A 19,881-nucleotide genomic window follows, 5' to 3' on the forward strand; every position below is an offset into this window, starting at 1 on the left:
GCAACCACAAGTCTGTTTTCCAAGTCCATGCATTACTTTTGTTTTTTTGGTTTTTTTTAGGGCCACACCTGTGACATATGGAGGTTCCCAGGCTAGGGGTCAAATCAGAGCTGTAGCTGCCGGCCTACGCCAGAGCCACAGCAATGCCAGATCCAAGCTGTTGTCTGCAACCTACACCACAGCTCATGGCAACACCGGATCTTTAACCCACTGAGCAAGGCCAGGGATTGAACCTACAACCTCATGGTTCCTAGTCAGATTTGTTTCTGCTGTGCCGTGACAGGAACTTCCCATGCATTACTTTTCTGTGGAAAGGTTCATTTGTGCTGTATATTAGATTCTAGATATAAGTGTTATCATAGGGTATTTGTTTTTCTCTTTATGACTTCTCTTAGTATGAGTCTCTAGTTACATCCATGTTTTTGCAAATGGCATTATTTTGTTCTTTTTTTATGGCTGAGTAGTATTCCATTGTGTATATATACCACATCTTTTTTTTTTTTTGTCTTTTATGGCTTCATCTACAGCATGTGGGAGTTCCCAGGTTAGGGGTCTAATTGGAGCTGTAGCCACTGGCCTATACCACAGCATAGCAATGAGGAATCTGAGCCACATCTACAACCTACACCATAGCTCACAGCAAAGTCAGCTCCTTAACCCACTGAGCAAGGCCAGGGATCAAACCCGTGTCCTCACGGATGTTAGTCGGGTTCGTTAACCACTGAGCCACGACGGGAACTCTAGTACCACATCTTCTTAATCCATTCCTCTGTCGATGAACATTGTTTCCATGTCTTGGCTATTGTGAATCGTGCTGCAGTGAACATACAGGTGCATATATCTTTTTCAGGGAAAGTTTTGTCTGGATATATGCCCAAGAGTGGGATTGCTGGATCATATGGTAGTTCTACATTTAATTTTCTGAGGTACCTCCATACTGTTTCCCATAGTGGTTGTACCAGGGTGATATTTTTGAATAGGTTAATTTTATTAGGAGTGTCCTGGTGTTCTTCATGTTTGTTTCTTTTTCCTCAGATGTGGAAGAGCTGACACCAGCATTGGATTTACTTTGCTCAGCAATTAGAGAAAATGATTCTGAAACCCAAAGCAAACACTTTTCAGAACAATTGCTTAATCTTACACTGTCTTTCCTTAACAAACAAATAAAGGAGCTTTTTATTCACAATGAAGGTAAGAACAGCAGCATAGAAGTGGGTAATTATCCCATTCTTCTGTCAGGACAGAGATATAAGTAGTCCTGTTGTGTGAGAGGGCATAAGCTAGCGTGCCATTTTCGGAGGTTGGGTACAGTCAGTGTGTAATTGAACATAGAGATAACTTGTACATTAGAAAAAGCTCAATGATTATTTTGTTTGACTTGAAAACACTGAGTTTGAATTTTGCCGTTTTGTGAACTTCTTTATCATTGTAATAGCTCATGGTATATTCTCTCTCTACACACACACACACAAACACACACACATTTATATATATGTGAAACTGGCACATTGGTGTTTTCTATAGAGCTAGATGAACATCTACAGAAAGGAGTGAACATTTTCACCAGCTACATTAATGAACTTCGAACCTTCCTGATAAAGTTTCCTTGGAAGCTAACGGATGCTGTAGATGAATATGATGTAAAAGAAAATGTCCCCAAAGTAAAGGAGAGCAATATATGGGAGGAACTCAGCGTTGAGGTAAATATGAGTAACTGTCACTTCTTTTATTTGCCAGATTCAGAGGATCTAAAAAAACATAGAAGAAACAGAATTTAGAATCTGTGCCCTTGTGATTCAGAATCTTTGACAAGGGTTTTCAGGATTTGTAGATTTTTGAATCTCTAGGTACAACTCCAAATTTGTCTATAAGTTTCATTTATTTAATACAGAACACAGATAGGCACCCTTTTTATGCCTGATCTGCCCATTTGGATCCAATGACAAATACCCAACCTCAAACTCATTGTGAAGTGTCACTCCTTCAATGTTTAGGGCCTGCACTTTGGACTAATGCATTCTACCTGCCCTTTGAACAAATCAAATTGCTGCTGGTGATTTGATTTTTTTAAATTAATTAATTATTTTGCTTTTTAGGGCCGCAGCCGTGGCACATGGAGATTCCCATGCTAGGGGTCCAATCAGAGCTATAGCTGCCAGCCTACACCGCAGCCACAGCAATGCCATATCCAAGCTGCATCTGCGACCTGCACCACAGCTAATAGCAACGCCAGATCCTTAACCCACTGAGTGAGGCCAGGAATCGAACCCAGAACCTCATGGTTCCTAGTCGGATTCATTTCCACTGTGCCATGGCAGAAACTCCTGGTGATTTGATTTTAGGAAAGTTTTATCTTATGACATTATTGCTTGGAAGTATATTCAATTTGAGTCCTATCTCAGGTTCTAGTTAAGATATTTTGCCAGTTAAATTTGCTGTACTCATCTACTTGCCTTTCTTATAGTAGAAATTAATATATGATGCCTTCTTTCTGACTTGGAACTGGAAGAATTCCTCCACCAGTCAGAGAATGTTGACATTGGAAAGACAAGAGCCAAAATAGCTTAACCCAGATAATGAGAATTGATAGGGTTTGAAAGTGATAAGATTGAGATTCCGTGAGGTCTGTAGGACTGCTGTTCTTGGGGTAGAAGGGTAAGAAGGTACCTGGTATGACTGCATTTTTTTTGTCTCTTAATCATTCTCTAGTCAAAAAAAATTACTGGATTTGGAGTTCCAATTGTGGCATAACGGAAACAAATTGGACTAGGAACCATGAGGTTTCGGGTTCGATCCCTGGCCTCGCTCAGTGGATTAAGGATCTGGCATTGCCATGAGCTGTGGTGTAGGTCGCAGACGTGGCTCCGATCTGATGTTGCTGTGGCTGTGGCTCCGATTGGACCCCTAGCCTGGGAACCTCCATATGCCGCAGGGGCGGCCCTAGAAAAGACCAAAAAAAAAAAAAAAAAAAAAAGAAATAAAATAAAATTGGATACAGAGTTTGAATTCCCATTGTGGCTTAGTGGATTTTCCTTCGATTCTTTTAGGCTGCTCTCTTCCAGTCTTCTTCACAGGTTTCATTTCCTGTTTCCCTCCTTTAATGTGCTCCAAGGCCTCATCCATGGTCATCTGCTCTTTTTACTTATTGTTTTTTTTTTTTTTTAGGTCCACACCCACAGCATATGGAGGTTCCTAGGCTAGGGGTCTAATCGGAGCTATAGCTGTGGGCCTACATCACAGCCACAGCAACGCCAGATCTGAGCTGCATCGGCAACCTTATGGTTCCTAGTTGGATTGTTTCCGCTGTGCCACGACGGGAACTCCTGCAGGCCACTGTGATAAAAGCTGTGGACCCTGTCTCTAAAAACATTCATATGATTGTGTGGATGTTCTTCCTATTATATAAATGACCCTTGCTTTTAAGATCCTAAGTTTTGGGATAAAACCCATCTCTCACACACAACACCCTTTATGGTGGAGACTCTGCTTTTCTTTCAAGTCTCTTCTGCTACTCTCTCTAGCTCTTTCTCCAGTTATATTAAGTAATTTGGAGTTCTTTCAAGGCTTGGTACTGTTCCTTGCCTTTATGCCTCTGCACATAATATTCACTCTTTTTGGAAGACATTCTTTTCTCAGTAAATGTATGTAATTCTTGTCTGTAAAACTTTTATTTATTTCATCAATCATCTTTACTAGGAAACCTTTTTTTTTTATTCCTCTTATTTAGTTTTTTTTTTTTTTTCTTTTTGACTGTACCCACAACATGCAGGCTCCTTAATCACTAGACCACCAGGGAACTCCCTCATCCCTCTTATTTATTTATTTTTTTTGCTTTTCAGGGCCACACCTGTGGCATATGGAGGTTCCCAGGCTAGAGGTCGAATCGGAGCTGTAGGTGCTGGCTTATGCTACCAGCCACAACAGCACAGGATCCAAGCCGAGTCTGTAGCCTATACCACAGCTCGAGGCAATGCCAGGTCCTTAACCTGCTGACCGAGGCCAGGAATCATACCTGCAACTTCATGGTTACTAGTCGGATTCATTTCCACTGTACCACAGTGGGAACTCCATTCCTCTTATTTAGATGTTCTTTTCTGGACCCTCCTTTCTGGAAACCTAGAATACTTGTATCTTCACCCTTATCATGCAGTACTATAATCAGTGCTTTATTTACATTTCGTCATTAGTCTAAAAGCTCCTTGGAGTTCCCGTCGTGGCGCAGTGGTTAACGAATCCGACTAGGAACCATGAGGTTGCGGGTTCGGTCCCTGCCCTTGCTCAGTGGGTTAACGATCCGGCGTTGCTGTGAGCTGTGGTGTAGGTTGCAGACGCGGCTCGGATCCCGCGTTGCTGTGGCTCTGGCGTAGGCCGGTGGCTACAGCTCCGATTCAACCCCTAGCCTGGGAACCTCCATATACTGCGGGAGCGGCCCAAGAAATAGCAACAACAACAACAACAAAAGACAAAAAAAAAAAAAAAAAAAAAAAAAAAAAAAAATTTCGTTAAAAGCTCCTGGAGAGCAGAGTCCAGTTTATATCCTGCATGAAATCTGGTAGTAGCTTTTCAGTGAGAGTCCCTTAGTGACATGCCCAGTAAATATATAAGTCCCATGTCAATAATCATAATAAGGTATTAAACTCAAAAAGCAAATGTTTTTCTTCCTTTTCCTAGGAAGTTATTGCTGATGCCATTTTAAATAACAAAATACCAGAGGCACAAACTTTCTTCAGGATTAACAGTCATTCTGCTCAAAGACTTGAGGAGTTGATTAAAATAGGCCTAGATTTGGTCTTTGACAGTTTGAAAAAGAACAATGTAAAGGAAGCCTCTGAGCTTTTGAAGAATATGGTAAGTAGCATAATCTGTTCATAAAGTCTGATCATAAAGTCTCTAATGTAAAAGTTCTGTATGTACTTAATACAATTTCCAGTTGATATAAAAATTGATTTGTATTCATTTGTGTCACAAAGTGAAAAATTTATGTAGCTTTTACTAGGCAATAATGACAATAATAACTGAGAAACATTCTTTGTTACTAAGAACTTTCTTGAAGAGATTTTTGATTGGAATTTCCATCATTTGTTGTCTATTAGATTTGTCTCTGTGGTTAGGAGACAGTGTTTCTCATAAAAGGTTTCACACACATGTCAGAGCATGCATAGGACCTCAGTATTTGTTGGGGGACATTCTTTATTGTTTATATGATCTCATATCTCCATTTGAACTTTCTAATGGCTTATACCTTTGCTTTGCGCTCCATGGTTTTACTTCATTTGAGAAGGGAATGTCCTAAGAGTAGAGTTCCTAGACTAAGCTGAGATCTGGCTGTCATCTGCATTGTTGGGGTCTTGCCCATGGTAACTTTCTGGAGGAAGTGAAACTATATAAGGGTTGTTGTTTATGTTGACTTTTGTCTTCAAGTGAATCATCATAGCAGATACCTGTAGTTTTGGTCCTATGGTAGCCTGACATTACTTAAATTGTGGGATGCGCTGCCTTTCTTTTGACAAAACAAAACACTTTAGGACTTTAGGTGTAGGCAGTAAATGTGAAATGATAAATGTGGAAAATGAATGTTAACAAGAGCAGAAAAGGAGTTCCCGTTGTGGCGCAGTGGTTAACGAATCCGACTAGGAACCATGAGGTTGCGGGTTCGGTCCCTGCCCTTGATCATGGGTTAACGATCTGGCGTTGCCATGAGCTGTGGTGTAGGTTGCAGACGCGGCTCGGATCCCGCATTGCTGTGGCTCTGGCGTAGGCCGGTGGCTACAGCTCTGATTCAACCCCTAGCCTGGGAACCTCCATATGCCGCGGGAGCGGCCCAAGAAATAGCAACAGCAACAACAACAACAACAACAACAACAACAAAAAAAAAACAAGAGCAGAAAAGCTGTGCAATTCTAACAAGGCACATGTATATAATAGAGAATACTTCTGTATTCATCATATGTTTATGTTCAGAATAGCTCCATTACAAAATGTAAGGTTTCTTGATTTTTTGTTTACTACAGGGCTTTAATGTAAAAGACCAGTTGCTCAAGATATGCTTCTATACAACTGATAAAAATATACGGGACTTTTTGGTACGTAAAGGTTAGATACGTAGTTTACATTTTCTAGTAAATGGTGGCGAAACTTCAGAATGAATCATTTTAATCTTCAGCTAATACCTAGTAAGTAAAAGTATGACAACTCCTTTGTGTTTTTAAATGATCATTTTGCATTTGTGCTGAAGGAAAATTTGTGTAAATACATATGTTACCTCAAAAATTCAAACAGTTCTTGGAGTTCCTGTCATGGCGCAGCAGAAATGAATCCCACTAGCAACCATAACGTTGTGGGTTGGATCCCTGGCCTTGCTCAGTGGGTTAAGGATCTGGCATTGCCATGAGCTGTGGTGTAGGTCACAGATGCAGCTTGGATCCTGCATTGCTGTGGCTGTGGTGTAGGCCAGCAGCTGAAGCTCTGATTTGACCCCTAGCCTGGGAACCTCCATATGCAGCGAGTGTTGCCCTAAAAAGAAAAAGAAAAGAAAAAAGAAAAAAAAGGAAAAAAATTGCAAAATACAGTTCTTAAATTGCATTTAATTTCAGTGGCATTTGTTTTTAAAATGTTTTTGATTTCAGTGTGATTGCTGCTTTAATTTCTTTTTATTCAAGGTTGACATTTTAAAAGAAAAAAAATATTTTTCTGAAAAAGACAAAGGAACTGTAGAGTTCGTGCATCAAGTTGAGAAGTTTTATTCAGGATCTTTCCAAGAAAATATGCAGATCCAGTCCTTTCCAAGGTAGTCTCATTAGCCCCCTCTTTATAACATGGGAAGAATATTATAGACAGTGTTTTGTTTTTAATTGTTAGTACAGACTTCTTCTGTGGAGTTTATATTCCTTATGAAGATAAAATTTACATCATCCAGAAGGGACTCAGGAATTCCTGCCATTTTAATATATGTGTAATCAGATACATATTTTTAAGGTAATAAATACAAAATTAAGTGTATTTAATTATGTGTTCCCAAAAGAATAGAGCTTCCTGAGCAGAGAGAAAGAAATGATGCTTTCTCCTCCAAAATTAAAAAAAAAAATTGTATCACTGTTTTAGGTATTGGATAAGGGAACAAGATTTTTTCAAGCACAAGTCTGTTTTGGACTCGTTCCTGAATTATGATCATAAAGATAAAGATAAACTTAACAAACAAGGTCATAAAATTGTGTTAAATTGGGCTCATTGGTGGCATCGACTAACACAAGAATCCATCCTTCTCCCCAGGATAAGTCCAGAAGGCAAGTCTGAACATAAAATCTGAACGTAAGAAATTAGGCACTGGTATTTGAATTTTGGTGTGTCTCTATTTTATAGTTCTTTTGGGGGAAAAAATACTCAGTTGCTTTAAAATGCATGTAATTATGTTAAGACCTTTTTCTTACCTTGAGGTTTTTGTAAGAGATTTATTATGTGATTGTGAAAGAAAAGTCATGTGGTTCAGTGAGTCGAGATTTCAAGGCTAAGAGTTCTCTTGTCAGCCTCAACATGGCTTATTTGTTTTTCCAAATAATCTTTGAGTTTCTTGTATAAACCCAGAATTTGTATCACATCAGGTGGGGAATAACTAACAGTGGTAAAGAGTGGTAATTCATAGGGGGTCAAATTCATGTTTTTTATTATAGCCGAAGTTTTTAATTATATTAAAGAAAAGAGAAAAGGAGGGCTGAAAAGATAATTAAAACACACAGATAATTCCCAAATTTCATTTAACCACTGTGGCATGAGAAGAAGCAACCTTTAGCTCTTCCAATAGCTGATGTATCAATTATAAAATGAACAGCAACACAAAAGAGGAATATAGTAAAAGAAGCAGAGGCCTGAATAATTCTTGCATGATATAAGTATTTGTCCAGATCATCATATTTATTCAGTTAATTAGTGTTGAGTTTTGTGTCAATAATCATAATTCATTGCTCTTCTCAAATGTATTTTGTTCTTAACATAGAATACAAATCATATTCTCCTGAAGCCCTTTGGAGATACCTCACGGCTCGCCATGATTGGGTCAGCATTATCTTGTGGATTGGAGAATTTCAGACCCAGAATAGTTATGCTTCACTTCAGCAGAATAAATGGCCCCCTCTGACTACTGATGTTATGGATCAGAATACTTGCTGCAACAACTACATGAGGAATGCAATTTTAGATAAGCTGGCCAGGTACTGTAACTGTGGGGGTGAATAAAAGGAAGAACAATAAAATATAGTGGTGTAATTTTTCCTTTGAAATGCCAAAATCCAGTGCAGCATTATTTTTGTTTGTTTGTTTGGTTTTTTTTTTTGCCTTTTCTAGGGCCTCTCCCATGGCATATGGAGGTTCCCAGGCTAGGGGTCTAATCAGAGCTTTTGCTGCCAGCCTACGCCAGAGCCACAGCAACTCAGGATCCAAGCGGTGTCTGTGACCTACACCACAGCTCACGGCAATGCCAGATCCTTAACCCACTGAGCAAGGCCAGGGATCGAACCTGCAATCTCATGGTTCCTAGTCGGATTTGGTAACCACTGCACCACAATGGGAACTCCCAGTGCAGCATTGTTTTATAGTATTTTAAAATTGGAAGGACATTACTGTTTATTGAGGTTTTAAAATCACATGCATTTAACACCACATAGTGAATGGGCTCTCAACTTCTAGATGAGGGTTCTTTCTGAAACATTGTATGTGCTTTGGTGGAGAAATGGTAAGCTGTCTGTGGAGCTGCAAGGAACAGGTGATAAGAGCTGAGATGAGGATTCCTTAGTATCCAAATCCTATAATGTCTTCCATTCTTCTCAGTACTATTCATTGCACCTGTATACCATATATGGCTTGAACTAAAGAGGATTGATCAACTAAGAAAATAGCGAGGAAGGAGTTCCCTGGTGATCCGGTGGATAGGATTTAGCACTTTCACCATGGTGGCCTGGTTTGGTCCCTGATTTGGGAACTGAGATCCCTTATCAAGGTATCTCTTGAAGTGATAACTTAAGATGTTAAACTTTTTAATTCATTTCTACAAGTAATTGTTAGCCTGTAGTTCCCATTGTGGCTCAGCAGTAATGAGTCTGACTAGTAACCATGAGGATGTGGGTTCAATCCCTAGCCTTGCTCAGTGGGGTAGGGATCTGGCATTGCCAGATCTGTGGTGTAGGTCATACACGTGGCTCAGATCCCAGGTTGCTGTGGCTGTGGTGTAGGCCAACAGCTGCAGCTCCTGTTTGACCCCTAGAGTGGGGATTTCCATATGCCGTGGATGTGGCCCTAAGGAAAAAAAAGAAAAAAAAGGAACCATGGTTATTAGCCTGAACCATGTGAACTTGTCATTTGTGGGGATCAAAAATTGTTGAATATCAATAATTTTATATAGCTCAACCTAATCTGTCTCCCTAAACTATCAAAATAATGTAAGGAGACTTAATGTATGTTAATTTTTACTTAAAATTATTTCAATTATATTATTTTGTATTTATGCTTATTGTGGAAGCATAGCTGTATTGTCCTATCCAACTTAAAAATGTGGAGAATGAGATCCGAAGAAGTTAAGAGCTTTGTCCAAGCCAGTTACTTACAGGTTTTAAGCATTCTATCTCTGACTTTCTATTCACTTTTCTTTGCACTAAATTCTTTTATTCTTGTTTACTAAAAGTTAAAATTTTGTATAACTTGTGTGCTTATCGGATATTTTGCTTAATTCTTGATTATTTAAAATGGCAATATATGTACAATTTAACATAAATTATGACACTAATGAATTAATGAGATCTACTCTAAGGGAAAAAAATCATACCACCTTGATAGATACAGAAAAGCACTTGATAAAATTCAACATGTATTTCTTTTTAGGGCCACACCCACAGCATATGGAGGTTCCCAGGCTAGGGGTCCAATGGGAGCTACAGCTGCCAGCCTACACCAGAGCTACAGCAACGCAGGATCCAAGCCGCATTTGCGATCTACATCACAGCTCATGGCAACGCTGGATCCTTAACCCACTGAGCAAGGCCAGGGATTGAACCTGCAACCTCATGGTTCCTAGTCAGATTTGTTTCTGCTGCGCCATGACAGGAACTCCCAATATCTATTTCTAATAAAAACTATTAGCAGACTAAGAAAAGATGCAAAAAAACCTCCTTAATTTGAAAAGGATGTTTAAAAAAATCTTCTAGCTAACATTATTCTTAATGGTGAAACATCACAAGCATTCCCTTTAGATTTGAGGCAAGATAAGCCTTCTATCACTTCTTCCCAAATTGATCCTTTTTTTTCTTTTCTTTTTTTTTTAGCTGCACCCACAGCATGTGGACATTCTGGGCCAAGGATCGAATCCAAGCCTCTGCTGTGCCACAGCAGGGACTCCCTGATCTTTAGATATAGTGCAATCTCAGTAAAAATCCCAGTAGTGGATTTGATAAGCTGATTGATTATGAATATTTATATGGAAATTCAGAGAGTCAAGAATAGCCCTGAAAAAGAAGAACTTGCCCTATCAGATATTTAAACTTACTCTAAAGCTATGGCATTAAGACAGTGGGAGTACCGGTGCAACGATAGACAAATAGACCAGTAGAACAGAATAGTGATCATAGAAACAGACTTAAATATATATGCTTACTTAATATATGACAGAGGTGGCCCTGCAGAATGTTTTCTTTTCTTTTTTTTTTTTTTGGAGGAAGAAACAGTCTTTTCAACAGATGGGGGTGGGATAAGTATTTAGGGGGAATTAAATTGGACCCTCTGCATTATGTCATGCATAAAATCAATCCCAGGTAGATTTTAAAACCTAAATGTCAAATGTAAAACTATAAAATTTTTAAAATATATAGAAAAATATCTTCATGGTCTTGGGAGTAGGATATGCTTCCTAAAAGGCCTGACAGGGCAAAGGAAGTCAACAGTTACTGAGACCAAGGGAACTGCCCATCAGGAGCTGTGTTCCTTAGTGGAGAGTGTCAGCCGGACTTCTGTCACCTAGCACAAAGGGCACCACGGTGTCCCCAGCCTCCCTTTTTTTTGGATTTTTATCTCTTGATGGTGGTCTCCCATAGGAGACCGAATGAAAACAGAAGCCTGAGCACAAAGGAGTCTCCTAGAGCAACCCATACAGGTGAGCCTCTTGAGACACAGAGCAGGAGAGAGCAGAGCTTGGATCTGGAGGGGAAAGATACCAGCACACATAGACATCTCAGCATAGAGGAAGCACAAATGGCCAACAAACATAAGAATATGTTCTTCATTTGCAGTCATGGAAATGTAAATTTATTTTACCAAAGTCCAGGAACAATGACCATTAAAGGTAGAGCAGATAAATAAATTGTAGTATTCGAATACTATATAGCAGTGAAAACTAACAAACTATAGCCACATGTATCAACATGGGTAAATCACACAATATTGAGTAGAAGAAATAAGACAACAATATATCCAGGATGTTCCATTCATACATAAAGTCTGAAAAAGTCAAAACCAAACCCCGGGAGTCCCCGTTGTGGTGCAGTGGTTAACAAATATGACTAGGAACCATGAGGTTGCAGGTTTGATCCCTGATCTTGCTCATTGGGTTAAGGATCCAGTGTTGCCATGAGCTGTGATGTAGGTCACAAACGCGGCTCGGATCCCGCATTGCTGTGGCTCTGGCGTAGGCCGATGGCTATGGCTCCGATTCCACCCCTAGCCTGGGAACCTCCATATGCTGCCGTCATGTCCCTGGAAAAGGCAAAAAGACAACCCCCCCAAAAAAAAAAAACCAAAAAAACCCCAAACCCTGTACTACTTAAGGTTACACACATGGCTGCTAAAACTATATGGGTGAATAAAAAGTAAGGAATAGTTATCATGAAAGTTAGGATAATAGTTACCACTGAGGGTAAAGTACATGTAAAGGGGGAGGAATACACTGAGAACTTCCAAGTATAATGTTCTATAATGTGGCTGGTGGCTATGTGGTGTTTTTCTGAACTCCACCTAATAAGTTTGCTATACTCCTTTGATGGTATGTGTGATGAATTTAATGGTAAATTTATAAAAAGTAAGATTTAAATGCACATTTCTATTCTTATTTAGTACTTGGTCTATCTAAATTATTCTGCTTTCATTTCTTAATGATTTTGTTTGGATATTTTGGTAAATTCCTCAGTGTCTAAGGCATCTAGCTTCAAGTTGCCACACTGAGTTGTACAGTTCCAATTAAAAACAAACAAAAAAATGGAGGTAGCTTAGTTTAGGTTTTTGAAATATTTAAGATAACTCAAGATTGTCATAACTACCTTAAAATACTACAGTGGTGCAGAAACCTTTATTGACAACTAGCCAAGGGTGTCAGAGCATATTTATGGAGTAAGAATTTCTGCGAGTTGTGGCACAGCAGAAACGAATTCAACTAGTATCCATGAGAATGTGGGTTCGATCCCTGGCCTTGCTCAGTAGGTTGGGGATCCAGCATTGCTGTGAGCTGTGATGTAGGTTGCAGATGTGGCTCAGATCCCTAGTCGCTATGGCTGTAACAAACTATAGCCACATGTATCAACATGGGTAAAGCACACAATATTGAGTAGAAGAAACAAGACAACAATATATCCAGGATGTTCCATTTCAACTCCTAGCCTGGGAACTTAGGCCGAGGGTGTGGCCCTAAAAGGCAGAAGAAGGAAAAAAAAAACAAAAAAGGATCAGCAGTCTTAATTTTTAATTACTTATCTTTAATTGAGATTACCTAACAATGGAAATGACTTGGTCTGCTTTGAATCTAGCAACTTAACTTGCCATCTTTTATTTAAATCTATCCAATAGGAATGGGATTTTTCTTACATCTGAACTAGAAGACTTTGAACTCTTTCTCCTAAGACTGAACCGTATTGGGGGCGTGATGCAAGATAGCCTCCCTGTTCAAAACTACAAGTCCAAAGAAGGTTGGGATTTCCATTCTCACTTCATTCTCTACTGTTTGGAATACAGTCTGCAGCATCTGCTTTATGTCTACCTTGACTATTACAAGTGAGTACTATGAATTAATTTGTCCTCGAGTAGGCCTTCACTGTCTTTCCATACTACTTTTGAATTTTAGGAAAATATTAAGCATTCTCAAGAGGAGTACTGATCTTTTTGAAGTAGTCCCCTCCCTGCTCTAACATTTGGTACATCTTTTAGTTCAGTAGTAGTTGTGTAAAGATTTTCAGAAACCTCTTTAAGTTCGAAAAAGCTGAAGATTTTTTGTTGTAAAAAACAATAAAATACAAAGTATCTTAAAGTACAAGTGTATCTTTTAATCTTATATAGAGTTGGTAAAATTTTCATCATGGTAGGAAACATTTTAAATGCTATGTGTCCAAAATACTCTCTATTTCAAGGTTGTAAGGCATGTGTAAAATGCAGGAGTGGGAGTAAATTGTGTTTTATTAATTATAAGTTTCTTTTTTAATGCTAGTTATCACCCGAGAAAACATAGTTGTAACTGTCTTATCCTTTATGTTAATCAGATAGTTTTTGTTTTTGTTGTTTTGTTTTATATACAGACTTAGTCCTCCAAATTGTCCCTTTCTGGAAAAAAAAGAATTGCATGAAGCTCACCCTTGGTTTGAATTTTTAGTTCAGTGTCGACAAGTTTCCAGTAATTTAACAGGTATGGGTATACTGTATTAAATACAAAATTGCTTTGGGTGAATATCTGGTCTGTTGAATGGAGTTTAAGTTGCAAACTCTTTAAATAAATCATTTAGCTGTAGGCAAATATTTGACCATAGTTTAGACTCGAGCTTTGTTTAAGAAGCAGACGACTACAAAGTTAGCCTCTTGACAGCCAAGTAAAGCCAGTCTTGAGCAGACAGCATTTGAGGTTATGTACCCTTTCCGCTTCAGACTCTTGCTCTGTTCTCTCTGGATCTTTCTCATCCTACCAGTTCATCACAGGCTGAATTCCTGCTCTGATAACTTGACACACTTGTTTCCATGGGAAGTAGTCTGTCTTCCAGGTGACTGCCCTTGAATCTTTTAGTAAGTAACTCCAGAAAGAGTGAAGACAAATCCGTAGTATGTGCAGGATTATTGAGTCTTTTGTAGTGGAGCCATTGATGGAGAGCCTGGCTGGTAGAAAAGCCCTGTGACCCCTGAGGGTTTAGTGTGTGTTACTCCAGAGGTTCAAGAAAGTGGCCAGGCCAAGCCACAACATAGGCAAGGAATGTCAACAGCCAGTCTTTCACTTTTATGTAATGCCCAGTTTCTTTCCAAATGAATACTTGTTGAGGGTTTTTTTGGCTTTGTTTTATTTTTGATGATCATAAAGTAATATATGTTCACTGTTTAAAAATGATAAAGGAAACCACAAACAACTATTAAGAAGATAACACCTCCATAGGTAGATAGCCTACGTGGACAGTAGGATAACTATCCATAGGTAACTCTTGATGTTTTTTTTTTTTTTTTTGGTCTTTTTTGCTATTTCTTTGGACTGCTCCCACGGCATATGGAGGTTCCCAGGCTAGGGGTCCAATCGGAGCTGTAGCCACTGGCCTGCGCCAGAGCCACAGCAACGCGGGATCCGAGCTGCATCTGCAACCTACACCACAGCTCACTGCAACGCCGGACTGTTAACCCACTGAGCAAGGGCAGAGACCGAACCCGCAACCTCATGGTTCCTAGTTGGATTCGTTAACCACTGCGCCACGACGGGAACTCCCTCTCGATGTATTTTAATGTACTTTGTTGTGGTTATTTTCCTCTATACTTTTTTTAAACCTAGTCTCTATTGTATTTTATTCATCCAGCAAATATTTATTGATTCCCTGCCTTGTGACAGTCTGTAAGTTGCTAGGGATATAACCAGAAACATCTATGTATTTGTATACTGCTTTTTTCATATAGTAATTATAACATAAGAATTTTCCTGTATTCTTAGAGACAATGACCATTTTATGTCTACATAATATTCATTGTGTAGAAATATTCTGATTTACTATGCTCTAATTTTTTGACATTAAAAATGTGTTTTCAGTTTTTTTCTATTATAAATATTAGTCTTGAATATATTTGAACATAAAGTTTTGTCCTTGTTTCAGATTATTTCCTCAGTATAGCTAGGTTCCTGGATTTTTTTTTGTTGTTGTTCTTTTTGTCTTTTTCTAGGGCCACACCAACAGCATGTGGAGGTTCCCAGGCTAGGGGTTGAATCAGAGCTGTAGCTGCCGACCTATGCTAGAGCCATAGCAATTCGGGATCCAAGCCGAGTTTGCGACCTACACCACAGCCCATGGCAATGCTGGATCCTTAACCCATTGAGCAAGGCCAGGGATCGAACCTGCAACCTCATGGTTCTTAGTCAGATTCGTTAACCACTGAGCCACGATGGGAACTCCCAGGTTCCTGGATTTAAAATTCCTGGGTCAGAGGTTATACACATTTTGAAGGTTCTTGCTATATGGCTACATTGCTTTCCAGGAGGGTTATACCATTTTTTTTCTCCTAAATCCCAGCTTCTGTGCACACTGACCAGCTCTGTATTTGAGGATGGACTTTAAAAAATCATTACCGACTTGATAGGTGATATATGGCATCTAATTATTATTTTAATGTACATTTCTCTATTGCTAATGAATTATATATTTTTATGTGTCAGATATTTATATTTCCTCATTTGTAAAGTGGTTCTTTTGTCCATTTATCTGTTAGAGTCATTATTTTGGGCTTTTTATGAGCTCTTTGTTAAAGACATTAATTCTGAGATTGTCATCTCTTGTTGATTTTTTCCCCCTTGTTCATTATTACCTTTCAGTTTTCTTTGAACAGAAGGTTTTATTTATATGTAAACAAATCTTTCTTTTTTCCCCCTTCATGATGTTTTCCTGTTGCTTTTAAACTTAAAAAGTCCTTCTTACTGTGGATAACGTTAAAAATTAATATTTTCCCTCAGAACTATGTAATTCTTAGTTTAGTATTTCTCTCTCTCAAGGAGAAAAATGTACTCTTTTATTTTTTAGATCCCAAACTGATCTTCCAGGCTAGCCTTGCAAATGCTCAGATACTGATTCCCAGCAACCAAGCCAGCATAAGCAGTATGCTATTGGAAGGACATACGCTCCTGGCCCTTGCTACCACAATGTATGCCCCTGGGGGTGTTAGCCAGGTATGGACAGCTCTTTTACCTGTTATGGCAAAATAGGACTGATTTTAAATTTAGCAGAGATATCTGTGGGTTTTCTAGATCTCAGTTGATATTGCAGTATAACCACTTATAAGTATTTCATTAAAGAGCATAAAACAAAGGTGGATTTTTAAACTTTATGTCATATCCTCTTAAGTTAAAAGGCAACTGATGTAGTCAGCTCTCCATAGCCTATGGCAGGGCGACTGTACTGCACCATTTTATATAAGGAACTTGAGCATCCATGGATTTTTGATATCCATGGGGGTCCTGGAACCAATACACTAAGGAAACCAAGGGGGTCTGCTAAATGTTTTGTAGAGATTCCCCACACCTTTTTGTTTTCTAATACTCCAGGTTTGTTTTCAGGATAGAGTCAAGATCTGATTGCTCCGTGGAGTAGGTATACTTTAAATCTGTGACATGGGAATTATTCTCTATTATTTGACCTCTTTGAGAGGGAAAAGGGAAATCATAATTTTTAGCTCCCTTAAAAACTCTTTTGAGGAACTCAGTGAAAATTTGTCCATCTCTGCTTTTTTGAAAGTATGGTGTGACTGGTTAGAGTGTACTTGAGAATGCTGTTAAACATCTAATCTTCAAAAGTTTGTTACTGATACTAGCTTAATTTAATACCATCTCTTAGATTCTTTGTAGTATACCTTAACTGCATGATTGTTTATTCCTCTGTTTTTAATCACTTGTCAGAAATTAGTCATAGAATAACTTGAGACTTGAGAGGGAAGAACCTAAGAGTCATCCAGTCTAGTAGATTTTTTTCTTTTAAAATATTTACTATTTAATACCTAATTAAATATTTAAATATTTTCCTGGCTGTGCCTTTTTTCAAATAGGTTTTCCATAAACAGTTTGAAAACCACTCATCTAGCTGGACTTTCTAATTTTCTAGATGAGGAAACTGAGGCCTGCCCGATACTAAATATCTTGCCTAAGGTCACACAGCTAATTTGTCTTAGAACCAGAATTAGGAGTTAGCATTGTGGCTCAGTGGTTAAGAACCTGACTACTATCTATGAGGAGCGGGTTTGATCCCTGGCCTTGTTCAGTGGGTTAAGGATCTGGTGTTGCCCTGAGGTGCAGTGTAGGTCACAGATGTGACTCTGATCCCGCATTGCTATGGCTGTGATGTAGGCCTGCAGCTGCAGCTCTGATTCGACCACTAGCCTGGGAACTTCCATATGCCACAGGTATGGCCGTAAAAAAAACAAACAAATAAACAAACCACAAAGAACACAAATTAGAACTACAGGCTTCTGATACCTTGTCCAGTGCTCTTTTTCATGACCACCTACTACTATCTCAAGCTAATTTTGTTTCACAGGGTTCTTGTGAAGAAAAGACTTAAATTTGGAGAAGATAAAACTTTACACTGTGTTATCTGTCTTTTTATTTAGGTTGTTCAGAATGAAGAAAATGAGAACTGTTTGAAGAAAGTAGATCCCCAGCTACTGAAGATGGCATTAACTCCTTATCCCAAGCTTAAAACTGCTCTCTTCCCACAGTACACTGCCCCTACTGTCCTGCCGTCTGATATTACACTCTACCACCTTATCCAGGTACGGTATTTAGGAGTATCCGTCAGGGTTCAGCCAAGAAAACAGAAACCATCCTAGGAGGCCATTTAATGTAGGGAATTATTTATACAAAGTGATAGGTGAGACAACCCCAGATTGATAAAGAACAGAGGCATCAACACCCCTAAGGCAGTAAGAAAATGATGTCAGCTAAACCCAGCAGCTGAAGCCTGTCTAAACTTACAACCAGGCTGCCTACTGGCAGCTGGGAACATAGAGGGTAGGACTGGAACCTTGCAGGAGACACCCCAGAAAACAAAAAAAGTGGGGGGAAATGTCCTGGTTTCTCCTCTTTCCACCTTTGATTTCCTACTCTGTTTCTTATGGCTAAACCTGTCTGGTAGCCGGAGGGCAAGTGAGTTTGGGAAACACAGGTTTTTTTGCAATTCAGGGCAGAGCATGAGAAAGGTGCAAATGGATCATCAAAAGCTGGTTCATTCCACCACTGATAACTCCTGACTGTCTCTTCTAATTGAATTTTTAATTTTTTTTTTGTCTTTTTAGGGCCACACCTGCAGCATATAGAGTTTCCCAGGCTAGGGATCTAATGGGAGCTATAGCAGCTGGCCTATGCCACAGCCACAGCAATGCCAGATCCGAGCTGCATCTGTAACCTACACCACAGCTCACGGCAACAGCGGATCCTTAACCCACTGAGCAAGGCCAGGGATTGAACCCGAAATCCCATGGTTCCTAGACAGATTCGTTTCCGCTGCACCATGACAGGAACTCCATTTCTCTTCTAATTGAATAGGGCTGTTTGTTTACTTAAATCACTGCTTAACCTTATCTTATTTTATTTTATTTTATTTTGGGGCTGTAGATGCAGCATAGGGAGGTTCCCAGGCTAGGGTTTGAATCGGAGTTGCAGCTGCTACGCCACAGCTGTAGCAAAGTGGGATCCAACCCGAGTCTGGGACCTGCACCACAGTTCAGGGCAATGCTGTATCCTTAACCTACTGAGTGAGGCCAGGGATCAAACCTGCATCCTTGTGGATTCTAGTTGGGTTTGTTTCTGCTGAGTCACAATAGGAACTCCTGCTTAACCTTTTTGTGGGACGAAGAACTCTAAGTATGTAAAAGAGTTATGAACTCTCTTCCCAGGAAAATTGCATACATTTTGCTTATATTTCTTTCAGTCAGCCTAAAATATAAGTGGTTTCAGGTTGTTCTTTGTTCCATTTTCAGGTTGGCTGATACAATTTTCAGTCTTTTTTTTTTTTGGAAATGTAGTCCTTCCTTAATAAACCACGGATTCTCACTTAATTTAAAGTTGCTCTTTCCTTAGCCATCCAAATCTTGACTTAATAATTCTATTATCTCTTTTATCCCTCCCACCATATATTTACAATCTTTGCTAAACCTTGGTCTACATGTTTCAATTTTTACATTTTTTAAATTAAATTAAATTTATCTTTTTGTCTTTTTAGGGCCACACCCACAGCATATGGAGGTTCCCAGGCTAGGGGTCTAGTCAGAGCTACAGCTGCTGGCCTACACCAAAGCCACAGCAACGCCAGATCCAAGCCACGTCTGTAACCTTCACCACAGGTCACGGCAATGCTGGAACCTTAACCCACTGATCAAGGCTAGGGATCGAACCTGCAACCTCATGGTTCCTAGTCAGATTCATTTCCACTGCACCACAATGGGAATTTCTGGTCTATAGATTTCAAACAGCCGTTGCTCCCTACTCTCAAGCCTTTTCTGTCTGGCTTGACCTTGGTCTACTATATATATATTTTTTTTTGCTATTGTTATTGATGGTTTGGTCATCATATTCCTTTAACCTTTGATCTAGTTGTCTCAGTCTTTCCTTTCCTGACCTGCCTCGGCACACCAATGTTTACATGGTAGCATTTTCTAGTCCTCTTGCCTTTTGACTCCAAAACTTTTTAGGGCCGCACCTGTGGCATATGTAAGTTTCCAGGCTAAGGGTAGAATCAGAGCTACCTGCTGGCCTAGGCCACAGCAACACCAGATCTGAGCCGTGTCTGTGACCTACACCATAGCTCATGGCAGCACCGGATCCTTAACCCACTGATTGAGGCCAGGGATCGAACCTGAAACCTCATGGTTCCTAGTTGGATTCATTTCCACTGTGCCACAATGGGAACTCCTCCAAAGCAT

General features: G+C 39.4%; 1 protein-coding gene across 13 annotated transcripts in view; it reads left to right on the top strand.

Annotated features, from left to right (window-relative positions):
* The window catches only part of SPG11 (SPG11, spatacsin vesicle trafficking associated), a 107,551-nt gene that overhangs the window by 33,872 nt on the left and 53,798 nt on the right, over positions 1-19,881 (top strand). For 11 of the 13 annotated variants that reach the window (XR_002345138.1, XR_002345136.1, XM_021096391.1 and 8 more), the window contains 11 exons: positions 1,036-1,191; positions 1,525-1,700; positions 4,672-4,848; positions 6,012-6,083; positions 6,660-6,787; positions 7,102-7,283; positions 7,991-8,204; positions 12,814-13,017; positions 13,536-13,642; positions 15,993-16,138; positions 17,572-17,733. Coding sequence is in view for 11 of the 13 variants with exons in the window: in XM_021096391.1 (XP_020952050.1) it covers positions 1,036-1,191; positions 1,525-1,700; positions 4,672-4,848; positions 6,012-6,083; positions 6,660-6,787; positions 7,102-7,283; positions 7,991-8,204; positions 12,814-13,017; positions 13,536-13,642; positions 15,993-16,138; positions 17,572-17,733 (1,724 nt within the window). In the remaining 2 variants the exon portion in view is untranslated. Of the gene's footprint in view, positions 1-1,035; positions 1,192-1,524; positions 1,701-4,671; positions 4,849-6,011; positions 6,084-6,659; positions 6,788-7,101; positions 7,284-7,990; positions 8,205-10,307; positions 11,129-12,813; positions 13,018-13,535; positions 13,643-15,992; positions 16,139-17,571; positions 17,734-19,881 lie in introns of those variants that run through there. The other 2 variants (XM_021096462.1, XM_021096469.1) reach the window with 2 other exon arrangements.

The sequence above is a fragment of the Sus scrofa genome, chromosome 1 (genome assembly GCF_000003025.6).
Source record: "Sus scrofa isolate TJ Tabasco breed Duroc chromosome 1, Sscrofa11.1, whole genome shotgun sequence".
In the NCBI taxonomy this organism is placed as follows: Eukaryota; Metazoa; Chordata; class Mammalia; order Artiodactyla; family Suidae; genus Sus; species Sus scrofa.